At 41.7% G+C, this 20,806-nt stretch overlaps 1 protein-coding gene across 11 annotated transcripts in view; it reads left to right on the top strand.

Moving 5' to 3' along the window:
- Nucleotides 1–20,806, top strand: part of LOC139534027 (CUGBP Elav-like family member 2) — a 199,729-nt gene that overhangs the window by 72,801 nt on the left and 106,122 nt on the right. For 2 of the 11 annotated variants that reach the window (XM_071332646.1, XM_071332641.1), the window contains exon 1: nucleotides 12,413–12,718. The exons of 2 other annotated variants lie outside the window; for them this stretch is intronic. In XM_071332646.1, the coding sequence (XP_071188747.1) occupies nucleotides 12,597–12,718 (122 nt within the window). In that variant the 5' untranslated portion in view covers nucleotides 12,413–12,596. Of the gene's footprint in view, nucleotides 1–12,409; nucleotides 12,719–20,806 lie in introns of those variants that run through there. 7 more of the 11 variants (XM_071332661.1, XM_071332651.1, XM_071332662.1 and 4 more) reach the window with 4 other exon arrangements.

The raw sequence follows: 20,806 nt of genomic DNA, 5'->3' as shown, positions 1-20,806 counted from the left end.
CCTCTCTTTAGTAGGCACACAGACAGAGAGACAAGGTGTACACTGCACAGACAGGTCCATCAATCTTCACACACACACACACACACACACACACACACACACACACACACACACACACACACACACACACACACACACACACACACACACACACACACACACACACACACACACACACACACACACACACACACACACTCTACAGGATGTCATTGCAGTGCAAACAGGACAGAGGTATGTCGGATAAAACCGATCCTTGGAAAAACAAATGCCCTGCACACCAGCAAGGTGTGTGTGTGTGTGTGTGTGTGTGTGTGTGTGTGTGTGTGTGTGTGTGTGTGTGTGTGTGTGTGTGTGTGTGTGTGTGTGTGTGTGTGTGTGTGTGTGTGTGTGTGTGTGTGTGTGTGTGTGTGTGTGTACATAATCCACCAATTAATCCACCAATACATAATCCGCCAATTAGAAACCTATGGGAGAATGCATTTATCAGTTACCTAATCAACCATGATATACATGGAAGCATAAACCACGGTAAGGAGGGTGTGAGGGGTTAGAGGTCAGAGGTTCTAGCATAGTGGTGCACAGTGGATAGTCAATGCCCCCAGCTGTTGTCAGTTATACTGTACAACCTCCCATCCCACCCACACATTCCTCCACACACACACACACACACACACACACACACACACACACACACACACACACACACACACACACTTATCCCCCTTATCTTGCCATCCCACCCTCCCCCCTCATATTGGGCAGATGAACCAGTCTAGACATGAGAGCAGGTTTGACAGGCTATCCTTAGCCCCCCTGTCCCCCTGCTCACCCTCCCTGTCCCCCTGCTCACCCTCCCTGTCCCCCTGCTCACCCTCCCTGTCCCCCTGCTCACCCTCCCTGGCCCAGGGTTCTCTGGGATAGAGGAATGTTTTCCTTCCAGCTGATGCTCTCTGTGAGGGGAGGACAAGATGAATGTCTGTGCCAACGCTGTCGGGGAGAGAGGGAGGAACGGAGGGATGGTGGGAGGGTGGGAGGAACGGAGGGAGGGTGGGAGAGAGGGAGGAACGGAGGGAGGGTGGGAGAGAGGGAGGAACGGAGGGAGAGAGGGAGGAACGGAGGGAGGGTGGGAGAGACAGAGAGGGAGAGGGAGGGAAAGAGGGAGGAACGGAGGGAGGGTGGGAGAGACGGAGGGAGGGTGGGAGAGACGGAGGGAGAGAGGGAGGTAGAGAGGGAGAGATGGTGGTGGGGGTCTATATAAGTCCAGATACTGTAAGCCTCTCTGTTTGGCCTCTGGCCCTGACTTAGCTGTCTGCTGGATACATTGTAAGTGTAGTATATCATTTTCAGTATACACTAGTTCTTCAGTATACACTAGTTCTTCAGTATACACTAGTTCTTCAGAATACACTAGTTTTTCAGTATACAGTAGATATTTACTATACAGTAGTTCTTCAGTATACACTAGTTCTTCAGTAAACACTAGTTCTTCAGTATCCACTAGTTCTTCAGTATACAGTAGATATTTACTATACAGTAGTTCTTCAGTATACAGTAGATATTTACTATACAGTAGTTCTTCAGTATACACTAGTTCTTCAATATACAGTAATTATTCAGTATACACTAGTTCTTAAGTATACACTAGTTCTTAAGTATACACTGGTTCTTCAGTATACACTAGTTATTCAGTATACAGTAGATATTTACTATACAGTAGTTCTTCAGTATACACTAGTTCTTCAGTATACAGTAGATATTTACTATACACTAGTTCTTCAGTATACACTAGTTCTTCAGTATACACTAGTTCTTCAGTATCCACTAGTTCTTCAGTATACACTAGTTCTTCAGTATACACTAGTTCTTCAGTATACACTAGTTCTTAAGTATACAGTAGATATTTACTATACACTAGTTCTTCAGTATACACTAGTTCTTCAGTATACACTAGTTCTTCAGTATACAGTAGATATTTACTATACACTAGTTCTTCAGTATACACTAGTTCTTCAGTATACACTAGTTCTTCAGTATACAGTAGATATTTACTATACAGTAGTTCTTCAGTATACACTAGTTCTTCAGTATACACTAGTTCTTCAGTATACAGTAGATATTTACTATACAGTAGTTCTTCAGTATACACTAGTTCTTCAGTAAACACTAGTTCTTCAGTATCCACTAGTTCTTCAGTATACAGTAGACATTTACTATACAGTAGTTCTTCAGTATACAGTAGATATTTACTATACAGTAGTTCTTCAGTATACACTAGTTCTTCAATATACAGTAATTATTCAGTATACACTAGTTCTTAAGTATACACTAGTTCTTAAGTATACACTGGTTCTTCGGTATACACTAGTTATTCAGTATACAGTAGATATTTACTATACAGTAGTTCTTCAGTATACACTATTTCTTCAGTATACACTAGTTCTTCAGTATACACTAGTTCTTCAGTATACAGTAGATATTTACTATACACTAGTTCTTCAGTATACACTAGTTCTTCAGTATACAGTAGATATTTACTATAGACTAGTTCTTCAGTATACACTAGTTCTTCAGTATACAGTAGATATTTACTATACACTAGTTCTTCAGTATACACTAGTTCTTCAGTATACACTAGTTCTTCAGTATCCACTAGTTCTTCAGTATACACTAGTTCTTCAGTATACAGTAGATATTTACTATACACTAGTTCTTCAGTATACAGTAGATATTTACTATACAGTAGTTCTTCAGTATACAGTAGATATTTACTATACGCTAGTTCTTCAGTATACACTAGTTCTTCAGTATCCACTAATTCTTCAGTATACACTAGTTCTTCAGTATACAGTAGATATTTACTATACAGTAGTTCTTCAGTATACAGTAGATATTTACTATACACTAGTTCTTCAGTATACACGAGTTCTTCAGTATACACTAGTTTTTCAGTATACAGTAGATATTTACTATACAGTAGTTCTTCAGTATACACTAGTTCTTCAGTATACACTAGTTCTTCAGTATACAGTAGATATTTACTATACAGTAGTTCTTCAGTATACACTAGTTCTTCAGTATACACTAGTTCTTCAGTATACAGTAGATATTTACTATACAGTAGTTCTTCAGTATACACTAGTTCTTCAGTAAACACTAGTTCTTCAGTATACACTAGTTCTTCAGTATACAGTAGATATTTACTATACAGTAGTTCTTCAGTATACAGTAGATATTTACTATACAGTAATTCTTCAGTATACATTAGTTCTTCAATATACTGTAATTATTCAGTATACACTAGTTCTAAAGTATACACTAGTTCTTAAGTATACACTGGTTCTTCAGTATACACTAGTTATTCAGTATACAGTAGATATTTACTATACAGTAGTTCTTCAGTATACACTAGTTCTTCAGTATACACTAGTTCTTCAGTATACAGTAGATATTTACTATACACTAGTTCTTCAGTATACACTAGTTCTTCAGTATCCACTAGTTCTTCAGTATCCACTAGTTCTTCAGTATACACTAGTTCTTCAGTATACAGTAGATATTTACTATACAGTAGTTCTTCAGAATACACTAGTTTTTCAGTATACAGTAGATATTTACTATACACTAGTTCTTCAGTATACAGTAGATATTTACTATACACTAGTTCTTCAGTATACAGTAGATATTTACTATACACTAGTTCTTCAGTATACAGTAGATATTTACTATACACTAGTTCTTCAGAATACACTAGTTCTTCAGTATACAGTAGTTCTTCAGTATACACTAGTTCTTCAGTATACACTAGTTCTTCAGTATACACTAGTTCTTCAGTATACAGTAGATATTTACTATACAGTAGTTATTCTGTATACACTAGTTCTTCAGTATACACTAGTTCTTTAGTATACACTAGTTCTTCAGTATACACTAGTTCTTCAGTATACAGTAGATATTTACTATACAGTAGTTCTTCAGTATACACTAGTTTTTCAGTATACACTAGTTCTTCAGTATACAGTAGATATTTACTATACAGTAGTTCTTCAGTATACAGTAGATATTTACTATACAGTAGTTCTTCAGTATACACTAGTTCTTCAATATACAGTAATTATTCAGTATACACTAGTTCTTAAGTATACACTAGTTCTTCAGTATACACTAGTTCTTCAGTATACAGTAGATATTTACTATACAGTAGTTCTTCAGTATACAGTAGATATTTACTATACAGTAGTTCTTCAGTATACAGTAGATATTTACTATACACTAGTTCTTCAGTATACACTAGTTCTTCAGTATACATTAGCTCTTCAGTATCCGCTAGTTCTTCAGTATACAATAGTTCTTCAGTATACACTAGTTCTTCAGTATACACTAGTTTTTCAGTATCCACTAGTTCTTCAGTATCCACTAGTTCTTCAGTATACACTAGTTCTTCAGTATACACTAGTTCTTCAGTAAACACTAGTTCTTCAGTATACACTAGTTCTTCAGTATACAGTAGATATTTACTATACAGTAGTTCTTCAGTATACACTAGTTCTTCAGTAAACACTAGTTCTTCAGTATACACTAGTTCTTCAGTATACAGTAGATATTTACTATACATTAGTTCTTCAGTATACAGTAGATATTTACTATACAGTAATTCTTCAGTATACATTAGTTCTTCAATATACTGTAATTATTCAGTATACACTAGTTCTAAAGTATACACTAGTTCTTAAGTATACACTGGTTCTTCAGTATACACTAGTTATTCAGTATACAGTAGATATTTACTATACAGTAGTTCTTCAGTATACACTAGTTCTTCAGTATACACTAGTTCTTCAGTATACAGTAGATATTTACTATACACTAGTTCTTCAGTATACACTAGTTCTTCAGTATCCACTAGTTCTTCAGTATCCACTAGTTCTTCAGTATACACTAGTTCTTCAGTATACAGTAGATATTTACTATACAGTAGTTCTTCAGAATACACTAGTTTTTCAGTATACAGTAGATATTTACTATACACTAGTTCTTCAGTATACAGTAGATATTTACTATACACTAGTTCTTCAGTATACAGTAGATATTTACTATACACTAGTTCTTCAGTATACAGTAGATATTTACTATACACTAGTTCTTCAGAATACACTAGTTCTTCAGTATACAGTAGTTCTTCAGTATACACTAGTTCTTCAGTATACACTAGTTCTTCAGTATACACTAGTTCTTCAGTATACAGTAGATATTTACTATACAGTAGTTATTCTGTATACACTAGTTCTTCAGTATACACTAGTTCTTTAGTATACACTAGTTCTTCAGTATACACTAGTTCTTCAGTATACAGTAGATATTTACTATACAGTAGTTCTTCAGTATACACTAGTTTTTCAGTATACACTAGTTCTTCAGTATACAGTAGATATTTACTATACAGTAGTTCTTCAGTATACAGTAGATATTTACTATACAGTAGTTCTTCAGTATACACTAGTTCTTCAATATACAGTAATTATTCAGTATACACTAGTTCTTAAGTATACACTAGTTCTTCAGTATACACTAGTTCTTCAGTATACAGTAGATATTTACTATACAGTAGTTCTTCAGTATACAGTAGATATTTACTATACAGTAGTTCTTCAGTATACAGTAGATATTTACTATACACTAGTTCTTCAGTATACACTAGTTCTTCAGTATACATTAGCTCTTCAGTATCCGCTAGTTCTTCAGTATACAATAGTTCTTCAGTATACACTAGTTCTTCAGTATACACTAGTTTTTCAGTATCCACTAGTTCTTCAGTATCCACTAGTTCTTCAGTATACACTAGTTCTTCAGTATACACTAGTTCTTCAGTATACACTAGTTCTTCAGTATACACTAGTTTTTCAGTATCCACCTGTTCTTCAGTATCCACTAGTTCTTCAGTATACACTAGTTCTTCAGTATACAGTAGATATTTACTATACCATAGTTCTTCAGTATCCACTAGTTCTTCAGTATACACTAGCTCTTCAGTATACACTAGTTCTTCAGTATACAGTAGATATTTACTATACACTAGTTCTTCAGTATACACTAGTTCTTCAGAATACACTAGTTCTTCAGTATACAGTAGATATGTACTATACAGTAACTCTTCAGAATACACTAGTTCTTCAGTATACAGTAGATATTTACTATACACTAGTTCTTCAGTATACACTAGTTCTTCAGTATACACTAGTTCTTCAGTATACAGTAGATATGTACTATACAGTAGCTCTTCAGAATACCCTAGTTCTTCAGTATACAGTAGATATTTACTATACAGCAGTTCTTCAGTATACACTAGTTCTTCAGTATACAGTAGATATTTACTCTGCAGTAGTTCTTCAGTATACACTAGTTCTTCAGTAAACACTAGTTTTTCAGTATCCACTAGTTCTTCAGTATCCACTAGTTCTTCAGTATACACTAGTTCTTCAGTATACAGTAGATATTTACTATACACTAGTTCTTCAGTACCCACTAGTTCTTCAGTATCTATTAGTTCTTCAGTATACACTAGTTCTTCAGTATACAGTAGATATTTACTATACACTAGTTCTTCAGTATACACTAGTTCTTCAGTATACACTAGTTCTTCAGTATACAGTAGATATTTACTATACACTAGTTCTTCAGAATACACTAGTTCTTCAGTATACAGTAGTTCTTCAGTAAACACTAGTTTTTCAGTATCCACTAGTTCTTCAGTATCCACTAGTTCTTCAGTATCCACTAGTTCTTCAGTATACAGTAGATATATACTATCCACTAGTTCTTCAGTACCCACTAGTTCTTCAGAATACACTAGTTCTTCAGTATACAGTAGATATGTACTATACAGTAGTTCTTCAGTATACAGTAGATATTTACTATACACTAGTTCTTCAGAATACACTAGTTCTTCAGTATACAGTAGTTCTTCAGTAAACACTAGTTTTTCAGTATCCACTAGTTCTTCAGTATCCACTAGTTCTTCAGTATCCACTAGTTCTTCAGTATACAGTAGATATATACTATCCACTAGTTCTTCAGTATACACTAGTTCTTCAGTATACAGTAGATATTTACTATACACTAGTTCTTCAGTATACACTAGTTCTTCAGAATACACTAGTTCTTCAGTATACAGTAGATATGTACTATACAGTAGCTCTTCAGAATACACTAGTTCTTCAGTATACAGTAGATATTTACTATACACTAGTTCTTCAGTATACACTAGTTCTTCAGTATACACTAGTTCTTCAGTATACAGTAGATATGTACTATACAGTAGCTCTTCAGAATACACTAGTTCTTCAGTATACAGTAGATATTTACTATACAGTAGTTCTTCAGTATACACTAGTTCTTCAGTATACAGTAGATATTTACTATACAGTAGCTCTTCAGTATACACTAGTTCTTCAGTATACAGTAGATATTTACTATAGAGTAGATCTTTAGTATACAGTGTGTGTATCAGAATTTCTCTCCTTCTGTTTGTGTGTGAATGTACAAAACATTAAGAACACCTTCCTAATATTGATATACACCCCCTTTTACCCTCAGAACAGCCTCAATTAGTCGGGCATGGACTCTACAAGGTCTCGAAAGCGTTCCACAGGGAGGCTGGCCCATGTTGACTCCAATACTTTCCACAGTTGTGTCAAGTAGGCTGGATGCCCTTTGGGTGGTGGACCATTCTTGATGCACACAGGAAACTGTTGAGCGTGAAAAACCCAACAGTGTTGCAGTTCTTGACACAAACCGGTGCTCCTGGCACCTACTACCATACCCCGTTCAAAGGCCCTTAAATCTTCTGTCTTACCCATTCACCCTCTGAATGGCACACATACACAATCCATTTCTCAATTCTCTAGGTTTAAAAATCCTTCTTAAACCGGTCTCCTCCCATTCATCTGCACTGATTGGTGGATTTAAGCCTTTTTGTTTTGTACACTGTGTGTGTGTGTGTGTGTGTGTGTGTGTGTGTGTGTGTGTGTGTGTGTGTGTGTGTGTGTGTGTGTGTGTGTGTGTGTGTGTGTGTGTGTGTGTGTGTGTGTGTGTGTGTGTGTGTGTGTGTGTGTGTGTGTGTGTGGAGTTTTTAGCAGAGCTCCAGATGGCTGAGAGACAGGTGAGCCAATTAGAGAGTCTCACTATACGGCAACATCATCACAGCCACTGGAACGTTACTGCAACACATTCCCAACACTCACTCAGCGTTACAGGAACACCGTCACAACACCGTAACGTTACGGCAACACATTCCCAACACTCACACAGCGTTACAGGAACACCGTCACAACACCGTAACGTTACGGCAACACATTCCCAACACTCACACAACGTTACAGGAACACCGTCACAACACCGTAACGTTACGGCAACACATTCCCAACACTCACACAACGTTGCAGGAACACCGTCACAACACCGTAACGTTACGGCAACATTAAGATCATACACTTTACCTTACTGTAACGTTTACGTCACCCTTCTTAAACTGTATGTTAACTACTACACCTCAACATTACAGCTGTACACTCTGTTACATTACAGCAATGTTGACATCAACACCATCCTACTGTACATCGTTATAGAAACTTTACAGTCATACATTTGTACTTTTGGGAACATTCTGTCCTTATGGTATAATCCACCATGTTTTCTCTCTCTCTCTACACGGCACAGAGAATGTGCCAGTCTGCTACTTCACACAGAGAGAGTGACATGAGATTCTTTGTTTTGTTGTGCTACCCAAAATACATTTGTGGAACATAGCTGATATTCATTATCATTCTAATAATGTGCAAATGTTCCACGAGACAGAGTGAGGGAGGAGAGAGAGAGAGTGAGGGAGGAGAGAGAGAGAGAGAGTTTGAAGACAGACGGCAGAATCTAAACACAATGCTACTGTCTCTCTCTCTCTCTCTGTCACATTACTATAAACGGACCAAGGACAAATATATCGCAAAAAATAATCTCAGAAATAATGAAGGAATTTACTAGTAACGAGCCTTTTGTCGAACATAGTCACACTCACATACTGATGCACTCAGGCATACACACCGACACACACACACACACATACATGCACAAACACACACGCACAAACTCTTACATTCACACACACACACTATTTATTCACACAAACACTCTGAAACTCGGGGCAGGCATCCTGTTGTGTGTTTTCTCCACTGTTGAGAGATAATTGACAAGCCACGAGGGCTGCTTTTCCCTTAATGGAAGGTGACAAATTCATTTCTATGTGCTAATGCCTGTAAATGGAACAGCCCTGCTTTCTCCTGCTTTCCAATGCACAACCACAGACACCTGCCTGCGTGGGGGGGTAGTGTTTGTGGGTAAAGTTTATGGGTGGGTGTCCGTGTGTATTTTTCCTTCCTTTATTTTTCTTGTGTAGGCCTATATACCAGGGCTTTAAGTCCTAGTTTACTTTAGGGAAGATATTATTATTACCCATGGTCCTCGGTATTAAAGAGGTGTTGATTAGCCTTGTTGATCGCTCCGTTCTCTTCCTCTTTCTTTTTAATCCATCCCTTTGTTTGCGGCATATGGATGTCCTTGGCTTTGGAGTCGGGAGAAGAGAGGAAGAGCGGTTTATCTCTCCCGTGGGTCCTTCATCCATCCATCCTTCCATCCCTCCTTTCAGTGTAGATTGTCTCTCTGACCCCCCCTGTCCTTCTCGGTTCGTCTGAACCACACAGCCGTTTGTTTACTAACCCATAAGGACGTTGTCAGGGCGACAAAAGCTCTGTTATCTGTTCCGACGTAAGACTTGAGACGCCACAACGGATGAAAACATCCCATAATGGGTTCTCTTGTCCTCCGCTGCGTGCGTGGGGAAGATAAGATGAATTCTTCATACCCCGGCCTGATTGCAGAATCTTGCATCTAATGCAAGTTTTATTGCCTTCTCCTGTCTTACAGTCAAACTGCAGAGTCAAGTTTTTTCTTTCTTTGGGAAAAAAAAATCTAAATAATTTATTATTGTTGTATTTTTCTTGCTAGGGAACAGAGGGGGAAAGACTGAGAGAAAGGAAAAGAGAGACAGGGGGAGAGGAGGATGAGAGGATTTCTTGAATGGATGAATACGGGCAGAATGCTTAAGGGGATGTGAGGGGAGTAAGGGATGAGAAAGGGGGGGAGAGGAGGAGTGCGGATGTGTACTCTTGTTCAGTACTCAGTCCGAGTGAGGCCTGAAGAGATAAAGATAGAGCAGAAGAAATAGGAAAAGAAGTGCCTGCAGACTTTGGTAATCCCTCTTTTATGAATAGGAAGCCAAGCTCAGCATAATGGTGACTCACAGACATAACAGAACCTACCCCCCACCTCCCCTTCTACTCCTCTGCCACTCTCCCACACACATTCAAAGTCAAACTTTATTGGCACAACTGTTAAAGGTACAATAACGTTGCCAAAGAACTTACTGCTAAGACTTTTTGGTTGCTAATCTCTCTCTTGGCTCATTCAGTGTGTAGTGGTCATAGCTTGGCCCAGGCTTGGTCTTAGTCAAGGACTGGCTCTGGTTTGGCATGGTTCGTATAAAGGTCCGTGCCCTCCCTGAGTCTGGCTAGGAGAGTACACTGCCTGCCATACGTTACCATGACAACGCTCTTACATCAGATAGTGCCCCCCCCCATGCAGCCAATGGGCATTGACCTTTCACTGTCAGACTGAGTTAGAAAGAGGAAGAGGGAAAGAAAGAGGAAGAGGGAAAGAGAGGGTAAGAGGGAGAGAAAGGGATTGAGTGGGAGAGAGAGAGAGAAAAGAGAGAGAGAGAAAAGAGAGAGAGACAAACAACATCCATAAATAGGTCATTTCATTCAACTGTAAACACCATAGGAAGACAAGACAGTGACAGGTACTGTATATTTGTGCAGTGGCCTGAAGTTACAATGATGTCACACTACGATGTGTGTGTGTGTGTGTTTGTGTTTGTGTGTGTGTGTGTGTGTGTGTGTGTGTGTGTGTGTGTGTGTGTGTGTGTGTGTGTGTGTGTGTTTGTGTGTGCATGAGAGGTGAGGAAAAAGAGCATAAATGTGATGTATGATTGGTTTAGTTAGGGTGTTAGGGCAGCATGCGATCATGCTAAAATCCGCAGCAAATGAGAATTGATCCAGGATTGTAATTTGTCATTTCCTCATGTCTGTATGTGCGTGCTGGCCTCTCACCCCTCTCTCAGACGTGACCAGATGTTCACGGCCCCTCCAGGACTGATCCTAGAGCAGCAGACGAGATTTACAGAAGGAGATTGGCACTTACAGCAGGAAATATCCAGATTGAAAGTTTAGGATGGCATCAGGGTGATAGGACATGGATAGAATACATTTATAATGTAGAACTGAATGAGAAGGAGGATAGTGAATATGACCCTCAGATTTGCAATGAAAAACCAACAGACGGACTAAATTCAGCAATTAGGGCTTGGAGTTTGAAGCTGAGCTGTGTACTGCATGTTAACTGTGAATATACTTGTTTTTTCAAAGTGTTGTTTTGGTCCCTCGCAGGTGTTGTAGGGGGCATATATTATTTTGCACACTATTGCAAACATTCTAATGAAGCTCCCAGACAATCCATAACTTTAAAAACCTCTATCCTCATTGCACACACGCACACACACGCACACACACGCACACACACGCACACACACGCACACACACGCACACACACGCACAAACACGCACACACACGCACACACACGCACACACACGCACACACATTGAGACATTAATGAAGCTGTAGGCTTCTCTTTTTTTTGTTCCTGGCTCAGTGAAACATGCATAAATCATAATAAACAGAAGGATGACTTTTTTTATCAGCTGCTTCCTGAGTCTTCTGTCTCCGTCTCCTGTGAGTAGGACAGGCTCTGATGTGACAGATACCGGATTTGGTGTGTGTGTGTGAGTGTGACGCATTCACGTGTGTGTATGACAGGTAGTGGAGCCTAGCTGTAGCTGCTGGCAGGGCCCCCTTAGGGAGGGCCACTAGCTGAGACAAGTCTGTATTTTAGCTGGGAAAGAACATGGAATGTATTGGTCATATTCAGTAGGACAGCTCCATTCACTGGGGGCTGCACTGGGCTGCACTGTAGGCTAGCCGATGCTCGGCTGGGCTGAACTAGGTTAAAACTGGTCTGTGCTGGCCTAGACTAAACTGAGTTGGACTAGATCAGAGTTGGACTGGGCTGGGTCAGGCTGGTCTGCTCAGGGTGCTAGTATTAGAGTAAAATAGGCCCACAACACAACAACATGAGCTGAGCTGTCAGGGGAGATTACTTCAGCCAGGCAAGCCAGCAGGGTCTCCACCGCTCCGCCAGAGAGAGAGAGAGAGAAGGAGGGAGCGGTAGGGAGAGAGAGAGAGCGGGAGGCAGAGGGGAGGGGACGAGAGAACGTGTGTTTCTGTAGTGCGAATAGGAACGAGAGAGCGCGAGGAACGAGGGAGAGAGAGCGAGACCGAGAGCAGAAAGCCGCCGCTTGTTGTGAAGTAGAAAAAGAGGGTGAACAAAAAAAGGATCGGAGGAGAAAGAACCAGCGGTTGGGAGCAGAGCAGAGATGTTGGAGCTCTCGTCCGAGCTGGGCTTTGTGCAGAGTGTGTGTGTCGACGGCATATGCTGCCCCCCCTCTGCACCCCACCCCACCGCCGGATCCATGAGGGCCGACGAGCTGCTGCTGAGGTACACACACACACACACATATATATATATGTCCAAACCTTACCCAGACCCTCTCTCATGTGATCTCCTGTTTTAGTGTGTGTTTTGTGTTCAGGTTCAGTCTGTGTTTCTGTCATATCTCACTGCAATGTCTGTCAGTGTCTGCTGCTCTCTCTCTGCCTCTCGCTCTCGCTTGTTGTTCTGTTGAGGTGTCCCTCCTTTCTGTCCTGCGACTGTTCGTTTGTTCAAGTGTAAAATCCAATGCTTGTACGTCTCTTGCTCTCTTTTCCTCTCCAACCCATCCTCCTTTTTCATGCCTCCTCTCTGTATGTGAGTCATGGAGGGGTAGAAGAGGGGTAGAAGAGGGGTGGTAGGGACGGTGTGAGGGGCTTTATCCCTCTCTAGGGGGTGGAGGCTGGCCAGGGGACGGGGCAGTGGATCAGGAGTGTGTGTTTATACTACTCGCTGTAATCCAGAGAGGAGAGAGGGAAGGGGGAGAGGAGAGGAGAGGAGGGTGGGGCGGGCAGGGTGGAAAGCAGGAGAATAGAGAGAACGAGGGTAGGCTAGACTCCATATTTGGATTTTGGGTGAAAAATGTGCCGGTTTCGTTCCGCCGTCATATTTATCAAAAACAGATAAAACCTTTTCATGTTTGATCAACAGAATCTCCAACCTCTCCTTCTCTGTATCTCTCTTTTTCCATCTCTCTTATCCCTCTCTCCCTCGTTTCCGGAATTTTTGGGGGGTTGTTGAAAGATGTCTGCTTTGTTTATTTGGATCTCAGTCAGAGAGAGAGAGAGTGAGGGGAAAAAGGAGGGAGGTGAGGAAGAGGGGGGACAATGGGGCGGTTACAGAAACATCCAGCTCCAACGAGACAGACACAGACAAACAATAAGTCTGCCAGCCAGCCACTTCAGTCTGCCGTACTCTCTATCTCTCTCCTCCACATTTAATCTCTCACTCTCTCCTCCACATTTAATCTCTCACTCTCTCCTCCACATTTAATCTCACTCTCTCCTCCACATTTAATCTCTCTCTCTCCTCCACATTTAATCTCTCTCTCTCTTCCACATTTAATCTCTCTCTCTCCTCCACATTTAATCTCTCTCTCCTCCACATTTAATCTCTCTCTCCTCCACATTTAATCTCTCTCTCCTCCACATTTAATCTCTCTCTCTCCTCCACATTTAATCTCTCTCTCCTCCACATTTAATCTCTCTCTCTCCTCCACATTTAATCTCTCTCTCCTCCACATTTAATCTCTCTCTCCTCCACATTTAATCTCTCTCTCTCCTCCACATTTAATCTCTCTCTCCTCCACATTTAATCTCTCTCTCTCCTCCACATTTAATCTCTCCTCCACATTTAATCTCTCTCTCTCCTCCACATTTAATCTCTCTCTCCTCCACATTTAATCTCTCTCTCCTCCACATTTAATCTCTCTCTCTCCTCCACATTTAATCTCTCTCTCCTCCACATGTAATCTCTCTCTCTCCTCCACATTTAATCTCTCTCTCCTCCACATTTAATCTCTCTCTCCTCCACATTTAATCTCTCTCTCTGTCCCCTCCACATTTAATCTCTCTCTCTCCTCCACATTTAATCTCTCTCTCCTCCACATTTAATCTCTCTCTCTCCTCCACATTTAATCTCTCTCTCTGTCTCCTCCACATTTAATCTCTCTCTCTCTTCCACATTTAATCATTACTCCCTGATTTATAGAGATGTATTTTTGCAATATAAACCACATGTACCTTTTGAGAGTTAATAGCTATTTAAAACATGGCTTCGCCTCATACTGATGAACACAGCCCAGACGTGGTAAAACAATAATATATCACACATCACCCTTGTGTATTAATGCTTTATTATGGGACAATAAAACCAGGACAGGGATGGATGGGCCTCCTTTATAAGCCCAGTCAGCATTAAACCAAGCGCTCCCTTCTAAGTGTGCTTCTCTAAGTGTTCTTCTCTAAGAGTGCTTCTCTAAGTGTGCCTCCCTTATGGCCTATGGGGTAGAAGTCTCCTTTTAGGGCCCTTCCTGTTGGTTTAGAGAGCACAGTTATGGCACCTCTCTCTCTCATTATCCAGGACACAGAGAAGGTGGAGGCAATGGGCTCTAAAATAGTCCCCGGGCCCTCATGAATCTGCCCAACCACCCGCTACAGCAAAGTGAAAGGAGCACGTCAGAATCATTACGCCCTATTTAATCGCCAGCCCACCTTTTCAATAAGGAGAGTCAGGCTGGGTCAATTAGTACATGGTGGTTATGAATGTATGGGTACATGTGTGTGTGTATGCTTTGCACACAGACACACACACACACACCTACACCTGGGTCGGTCCCCTAGCACAGTCCTGCTTTGTATACAGCCCCTCTCTCTTCTCTGGATCAATAGTCGTTAGTTCATCAGTAGTCATTAGTTCCCTCAGTCTAATACGATTATGCTTAATAAGAGATTCCCCATCTGGAAGTAACACCCAGTATCAACACACACACACACACACACACACAAACACACACACACACACCAGCGAGAGGGTAAGAGTGCATGTGTGAGAGAAAGGGAGCGAATGAGCTGTGGATGTATGTGTGTGTGTGTGTGTGTGTGTGTGTGTGTGTGTGTGTGTGTGTGTGTGTGTGTGTGTGTGTGTGTGTGTGTGTGTGTGTGTGTGTGTGTGTGTGTGTGTGTGTGTGTGTGTGTGTGTGTGTGTGTGTGTGTGTGTGTACGTGCATCTGTGCTTGTGTGTGTGCGTGCGTGCACGTCTATGTTTGTGTGTGTATTTGTGTGTGTGCGTGCATGCACACCTGTGTGTGTGTGTGTGTGCTAGGTGGTTGTTATCAGAATGACACCATCCTGCTCTCTCTGCTCAGCCCCAGAGGATCAGTGGAGCTGCACCAGTTTCAAATGAAAATAAATGAGAGGCAGTGACCGCTACTGCCTGGGTCCCACTTTAATGAGGAAAATAACAGAGGGGAGGGGGAGGGGGGGTGCAGGGAGAAGGTGGTTAGGGGAGGGGGAGAGTGTGCGAGGGAGAGAGAGAAAGAGGGCAGCACAGATTGGATGGAGATGGAGAGAGGGATGTGTAATGAATGGAGGGCCCACAGCCAGCCGGCTTTATTTTAACTCCTCTCTGTCACCGTGGCGATGGCCAATTACAGCCGGAGCGCGCTCTGTTGCACTACAGCTGGACTGGACGGTGTTTTGGACAGCCTCTATCCTCCTACACCCATACAGGACACTGTACTACTGAATGTGTACCTATGTGGGTGTTTGTGGGGAGAGGTGTGTACAGACAGTGTTTTACATGACTCACACCCCTCCTGGTGATGTTTAACAGTGCACGGGCATCTTTTCTTCCCAAAACATGCACCCGTCTCTGTATTACCTTTAGTAATAATATTAGTCCCGTCTGGGAGGTGACAACAGGGACACTAAGGGTCTAGCTAACACAGGATGGATTATCCCATAGTTATCCCAGGTTACTGCCAACATGGGACTACAGGTCTATGGCTAACACAACACAGGACAGGCTGGCTAGCCAAACACACAGCAGTATAGCATAGCAAGGAACAGCTCAGCCTTTACAGTGAAGTTTCCATGCTGTACTGTTGTTTTGAACAGTTTATTGCGACTCAGATCATTTGAGCTCAACAATGCACAGTGTTCTCTGGTGTGATACTGTCCAGACAGTCCAGACAGCTGAGGAAATGCAGTAAGGGGACAGGGTCAAGTTAGACAGTCTCCTCTTCTGTCTCTGTCTCCCAGTTCAGTTTAAAGGCGTGTAGACCAGACCACCAGACCCCTGAGGCAGACCGAGGCAGGCGCTACAGTTCAGCCATCAGGGTATGAGGGTCACCCCTCAAGTCACTTGCTATTTGCTCAACAGCCAGAGACTTGTTCGGAATGTCCTAGAAAAACCCCACTGTGTGTGTGTCTGTGTGTGTGTGTGTCTGTCTGTGTGTGTCTGTCTGTGTGTGTGTCTGTCTGTCTGTGTGTGTGTGAGTGTGTGTGTGTGTGTGTGTGTGTGTGTGTGTGTGTGTGTGTGTGTGTGTGTGTGTGTGTGTGTGTGTGTGTGTGTGTGTGTGTGTGTCTGTGTGTGTCTGTCTGTCTGTGTGTCTGTCTGTCTGTCTGTCTGTGTGTGCGTGCGTGCGTGCGTGTGTTAAACAGGTCATGGAGCATTGATTAATATAGGGAAGCAGCTTCACAGGTAGACCTACTGAACCGTACCAACAAGCCAATCAGATTGAAGGAGAGAGTCTGGACATTCTAGAACACTATGTTCCAAACATGAACCAGACCAATATAGATCACTGACTGAGAGAGGGGGGGGGGGTCTGGGTCTGTGTTTAAAGAGAAGAAATACCTCCTCTATTGCTATTTAAGTTGACTTACACATCATGTGTGTAGCATTTGAGCATTTGTCTGTCTGTAGCTGGCCTGTAGCAGGTTCCTCCCATGTCCACTTAGCCTCAATCACAGCTGCTTGCTCTCCTGCTTTATTCATGAACTCACATTAAATATTCACGTCTCAAAAACAGACACTCATCACGAGTGGAGCACGCTGTTACCCACAATCCTTTGGGTGAGAGAAAGAAGCGGAGCAGGGAAGCTTCAGAGGAAGGGTGATGATTATTATTTTGGGAGTGTCTCACTTTGATGATGTAACGGCAGTGGTTGTTCTGTCTTATGGAGGTGTTTGTACTGTCTGAACTCCTGCTGCATGGTATGTTACAGAGGTTGGTTCAGATCGTTGTTAGTCCTGCGTGGTGTGTTCTCCATCTCTCTCTCTCTCCCTCTCTGTCTCTCTCCCTCTCTGTCTATCATGATGTGATCGATCTGTGTTGTTGGGCAGCTGTACCCCAGCCTGAGGTGAGAGAGAGAGTTTGGAGAGAAGGGTTGGGGGGAGAGAGCGAAGAAGGGAGACCTTGCCCTGAGCAGACGCTCAAAGAACACAAAACCCTGGGAAACAGAAAATGGAGGGGGGGGGGTAAAAACACAATCAAATCAAATACACAGTTTACAGCTAACCGAACCATCAGACCTAGCTTGCTATTATGAAAATCCAATTCAGCAATACCAATAATGTTTTCAATTTGACTGTTGCTTTCAAAAGCAGCTCAAACAAAACATGTAAAAATGAACTAGAGCCATTCAATTTTACCGTGCAAATATACCGTGTGTTACAGGGAAATAATGCACGTTCTGGAATGCCCTTCAAGACAATCAGAAAGGGGTATTCAACAATGCCATGGTTAAACAGACTATATACCACGGGTGTGACCAAAACATTTATTTGACTGTTTTAATTATGTTGATAACCAGTTTATAATAGCAATAAGGTACTTCTGGGGTTTGTGGTATATGGCCAATAAGAACAGCCCTTAGCCGTGGTATATTGGCCAGATATCAGACTTCCTTGGGCCTTATTGATTAAAAAAAGTGTGTAGTCAAATCAATAGTATATAATAGAACAGCAGCGTTGACTGTGACTGTGTGTATGACTTCTGAGTGTGTGTGTGTGTGTCTGAGTGTGTGTGTTTATTGGTGTTTGTGTATAAGTTTGTATGTAAGGGTTGGATGTGTGGGTGTGTGGGTAGTCACTAATTCCCCCTTTGACTTTTTGTCCCTCTCTCCTTTGAGTAAGACACGGTTTTATGAAAACAGAGAATGAGAAGGAGAAAACATGGACAAAGAGCACAAGGTGATGAAAGGTGGTTAGCAGCTCCTGCAGAGAACATGGCAATTATATCGACAATTAAACATTTCATAGTGTGTGTGATAATGGTAGGAAGCCTCGGGCTTGTGGACATTATTGTACCGGTGACTCCTAACAGGCAGTTGAACACTTATTTGTTTAGGTTTCTGTAAAGGCCTTAAATAGTGAGGTCATTAGGTCAAGGCCTGCTCGCCACAGGGCATCAGAGAGATGCACATATTACAGACAAAGGGTCACGACACACACACACACACACACATACATACATACATATACATACATACACGAACATACACACAAACTCATGTGACCCCTCATTTAAACTGGAGCCGCTATATCTTACTACTAGGAGATTACCTGTGTCTTTCGCTGACACTATTCCTGAATCAGGGTTTAGGAAGGAGTGTGAGAGTATTCGGCTCTGTCTTGTCTCTCATCCTGTTCCTAGATCAGGGGTTAAGGAGTAAGTGTGAGTGTATTAAACTTGCTCATTGTGTTTTCTAAAGCTGTAGATTCATTTAATGTGAATGTTGGATTGTTAACACTGTTAATGTGCTGTGTTACGAGGAAGGACACATTATGCTAAACTTACTTCATTACAGAAAAGGAGGTATGAATGCAAAGTGTGTGTGAGAGTGTGTGTGAATGCCAATGTGGTTGGTGAAGTCTTCCGTGCACTGGCACCTCAGCTGTGGAAGTGAAAAGGTGTCTGGAGTTCGGCAAGATAGCACCCGGATTCACACGCATGTGGCATGCGCGCACACACACACACACACACACACACACACACACACACACACACACACACACACACACACACACACACACACACACACACACACACACAGACACACAGACACACAGACACACACAGCCACAGCCACAACTACATACTGTACATGCAAGCACACACCCCACGTATCCTGTGAGAATGGCATTCCTTCACGGCATAAGAATATCTGAAATAACTATAATCATAGATGTGGTAAAGAAGTCAATGGATCTCGACCTAAAGAATGGAAATGCCATGGAAATACGTGGGGGTAATATGCCATGGGGGAAAGTTTCTCGAATCTCCTCATTGCCCCCCAGGCCAAATGTGCCTACATTTAGTCTATTGTTTACATGTGTATTTCACACATGTTGAGGTAAGAATTGGAGTATGTATGGATGTCAACCCAAATACATGTTCATGTCATCGTCAACATCAACTGTGTTACAGTTAAAAACGACTTTGGCTGCCACCAGCGATTTCTCTAGGCTAACTATGCTAACCAGCTTGTATACGAACAGGAGTTAGCATTTAGCAGTCACTTCTTCTAAACCTGTAAAGGGACTATTTCTAAGTGAGCGGTCGAAATGTACACAATTGTTACCCGGGGGAAAATGGGGGAAGGTCATGCTTTTTCAATTTCAATCAGGGGGAGGGTTAAGTATTTTATTTATTTTTGTCCATGGGAGGGTCATGAAATGTTTAATTGATTAAATGTAATTTAGCTGTGTTTGAGAATGAGTTTCTTATTATATCTCAATGTGTGCCTGATGCTGCCCCTCATCTATGATTTTCTGCTGGGGGGCACGCAATATCAAGTGTGCCTAGTCTGGTCTCAATCTAATGATCCATAGCCTATACTATAAGCCAGGGATGGGCAACTGGCGGCCCAGGACCCGGGGCCGCAGACCAATGTTTTGGGGAACTCAATCAGGGTCTCAACGTACTGTTGAGCGTTGGAATAGTAGAATACACAAGGTGCAATTTCTAAATTTGGTTGTGCATCAGCAGTCACTCAATTAGCCCACGTAAGCAAAACATTTTTAGATTGGTAAGTTAGTCTAGCTGCCAGCTATCTAAACTTGTAGTAAGCAGGATATTTTCACTCCTACCCTTGTCCAGCGGTGGTTTGTGAATCCACAACCTTCTGGCTACTTTGCCATGTAATGCTTACAAAACAAAGAAAAGTTTTTAAAATGGCATACCTAAGGCTCTGGTCTATGAGTGAGGTTAAATGGTAGGTACAGTGGGGAGAACAAGTATTTGATACACTGCCGATTTTGCAGGTTTTCCTACTTACAAAGCATGTAGAGGTCTGTAATTTTTATCATAGGTACACTTCAACTGTGAGAGACGGAATCTAAAACAAAAATCCAGAAAATCACATTGTATGATTTTTAAATAATTAATTTGCATTTTATTGCATGACATAAGTATTTGATCACCTACCAACCAGTAAGAATTCCGGCTCTCACAGACCTGTTAGTTTTTCTTTAAGAAGCCCTCCTGTTCTCCACTCATTACCTGTATTAACTGCACCTGTTTGAACTCGTTACCTGTATAAAAGACACCTGTCCACACACTCAATCAAACAGATTCCAACCTCTCCACAA

Source organism: Salvelinus alpinus, chromosome 11, assembly GCF_045679555.1.
Source record: "Salvelinus alpinus chromosome 11, SLU_Salpinus.1, whole genome shotgun sequence".
Taxonomy (NCBI): Eukaryota; Metazoa; Chordata; class Actinopteri; order Salmoniformes; family Salmonidae; genus Salvelinus; species Salvelinus alpinus.
The sequence above is the reverse complement of the archived record's forward strand: the minus strand, read 5'-3'. Positions and strand labels throughout refer to the sequence as shown.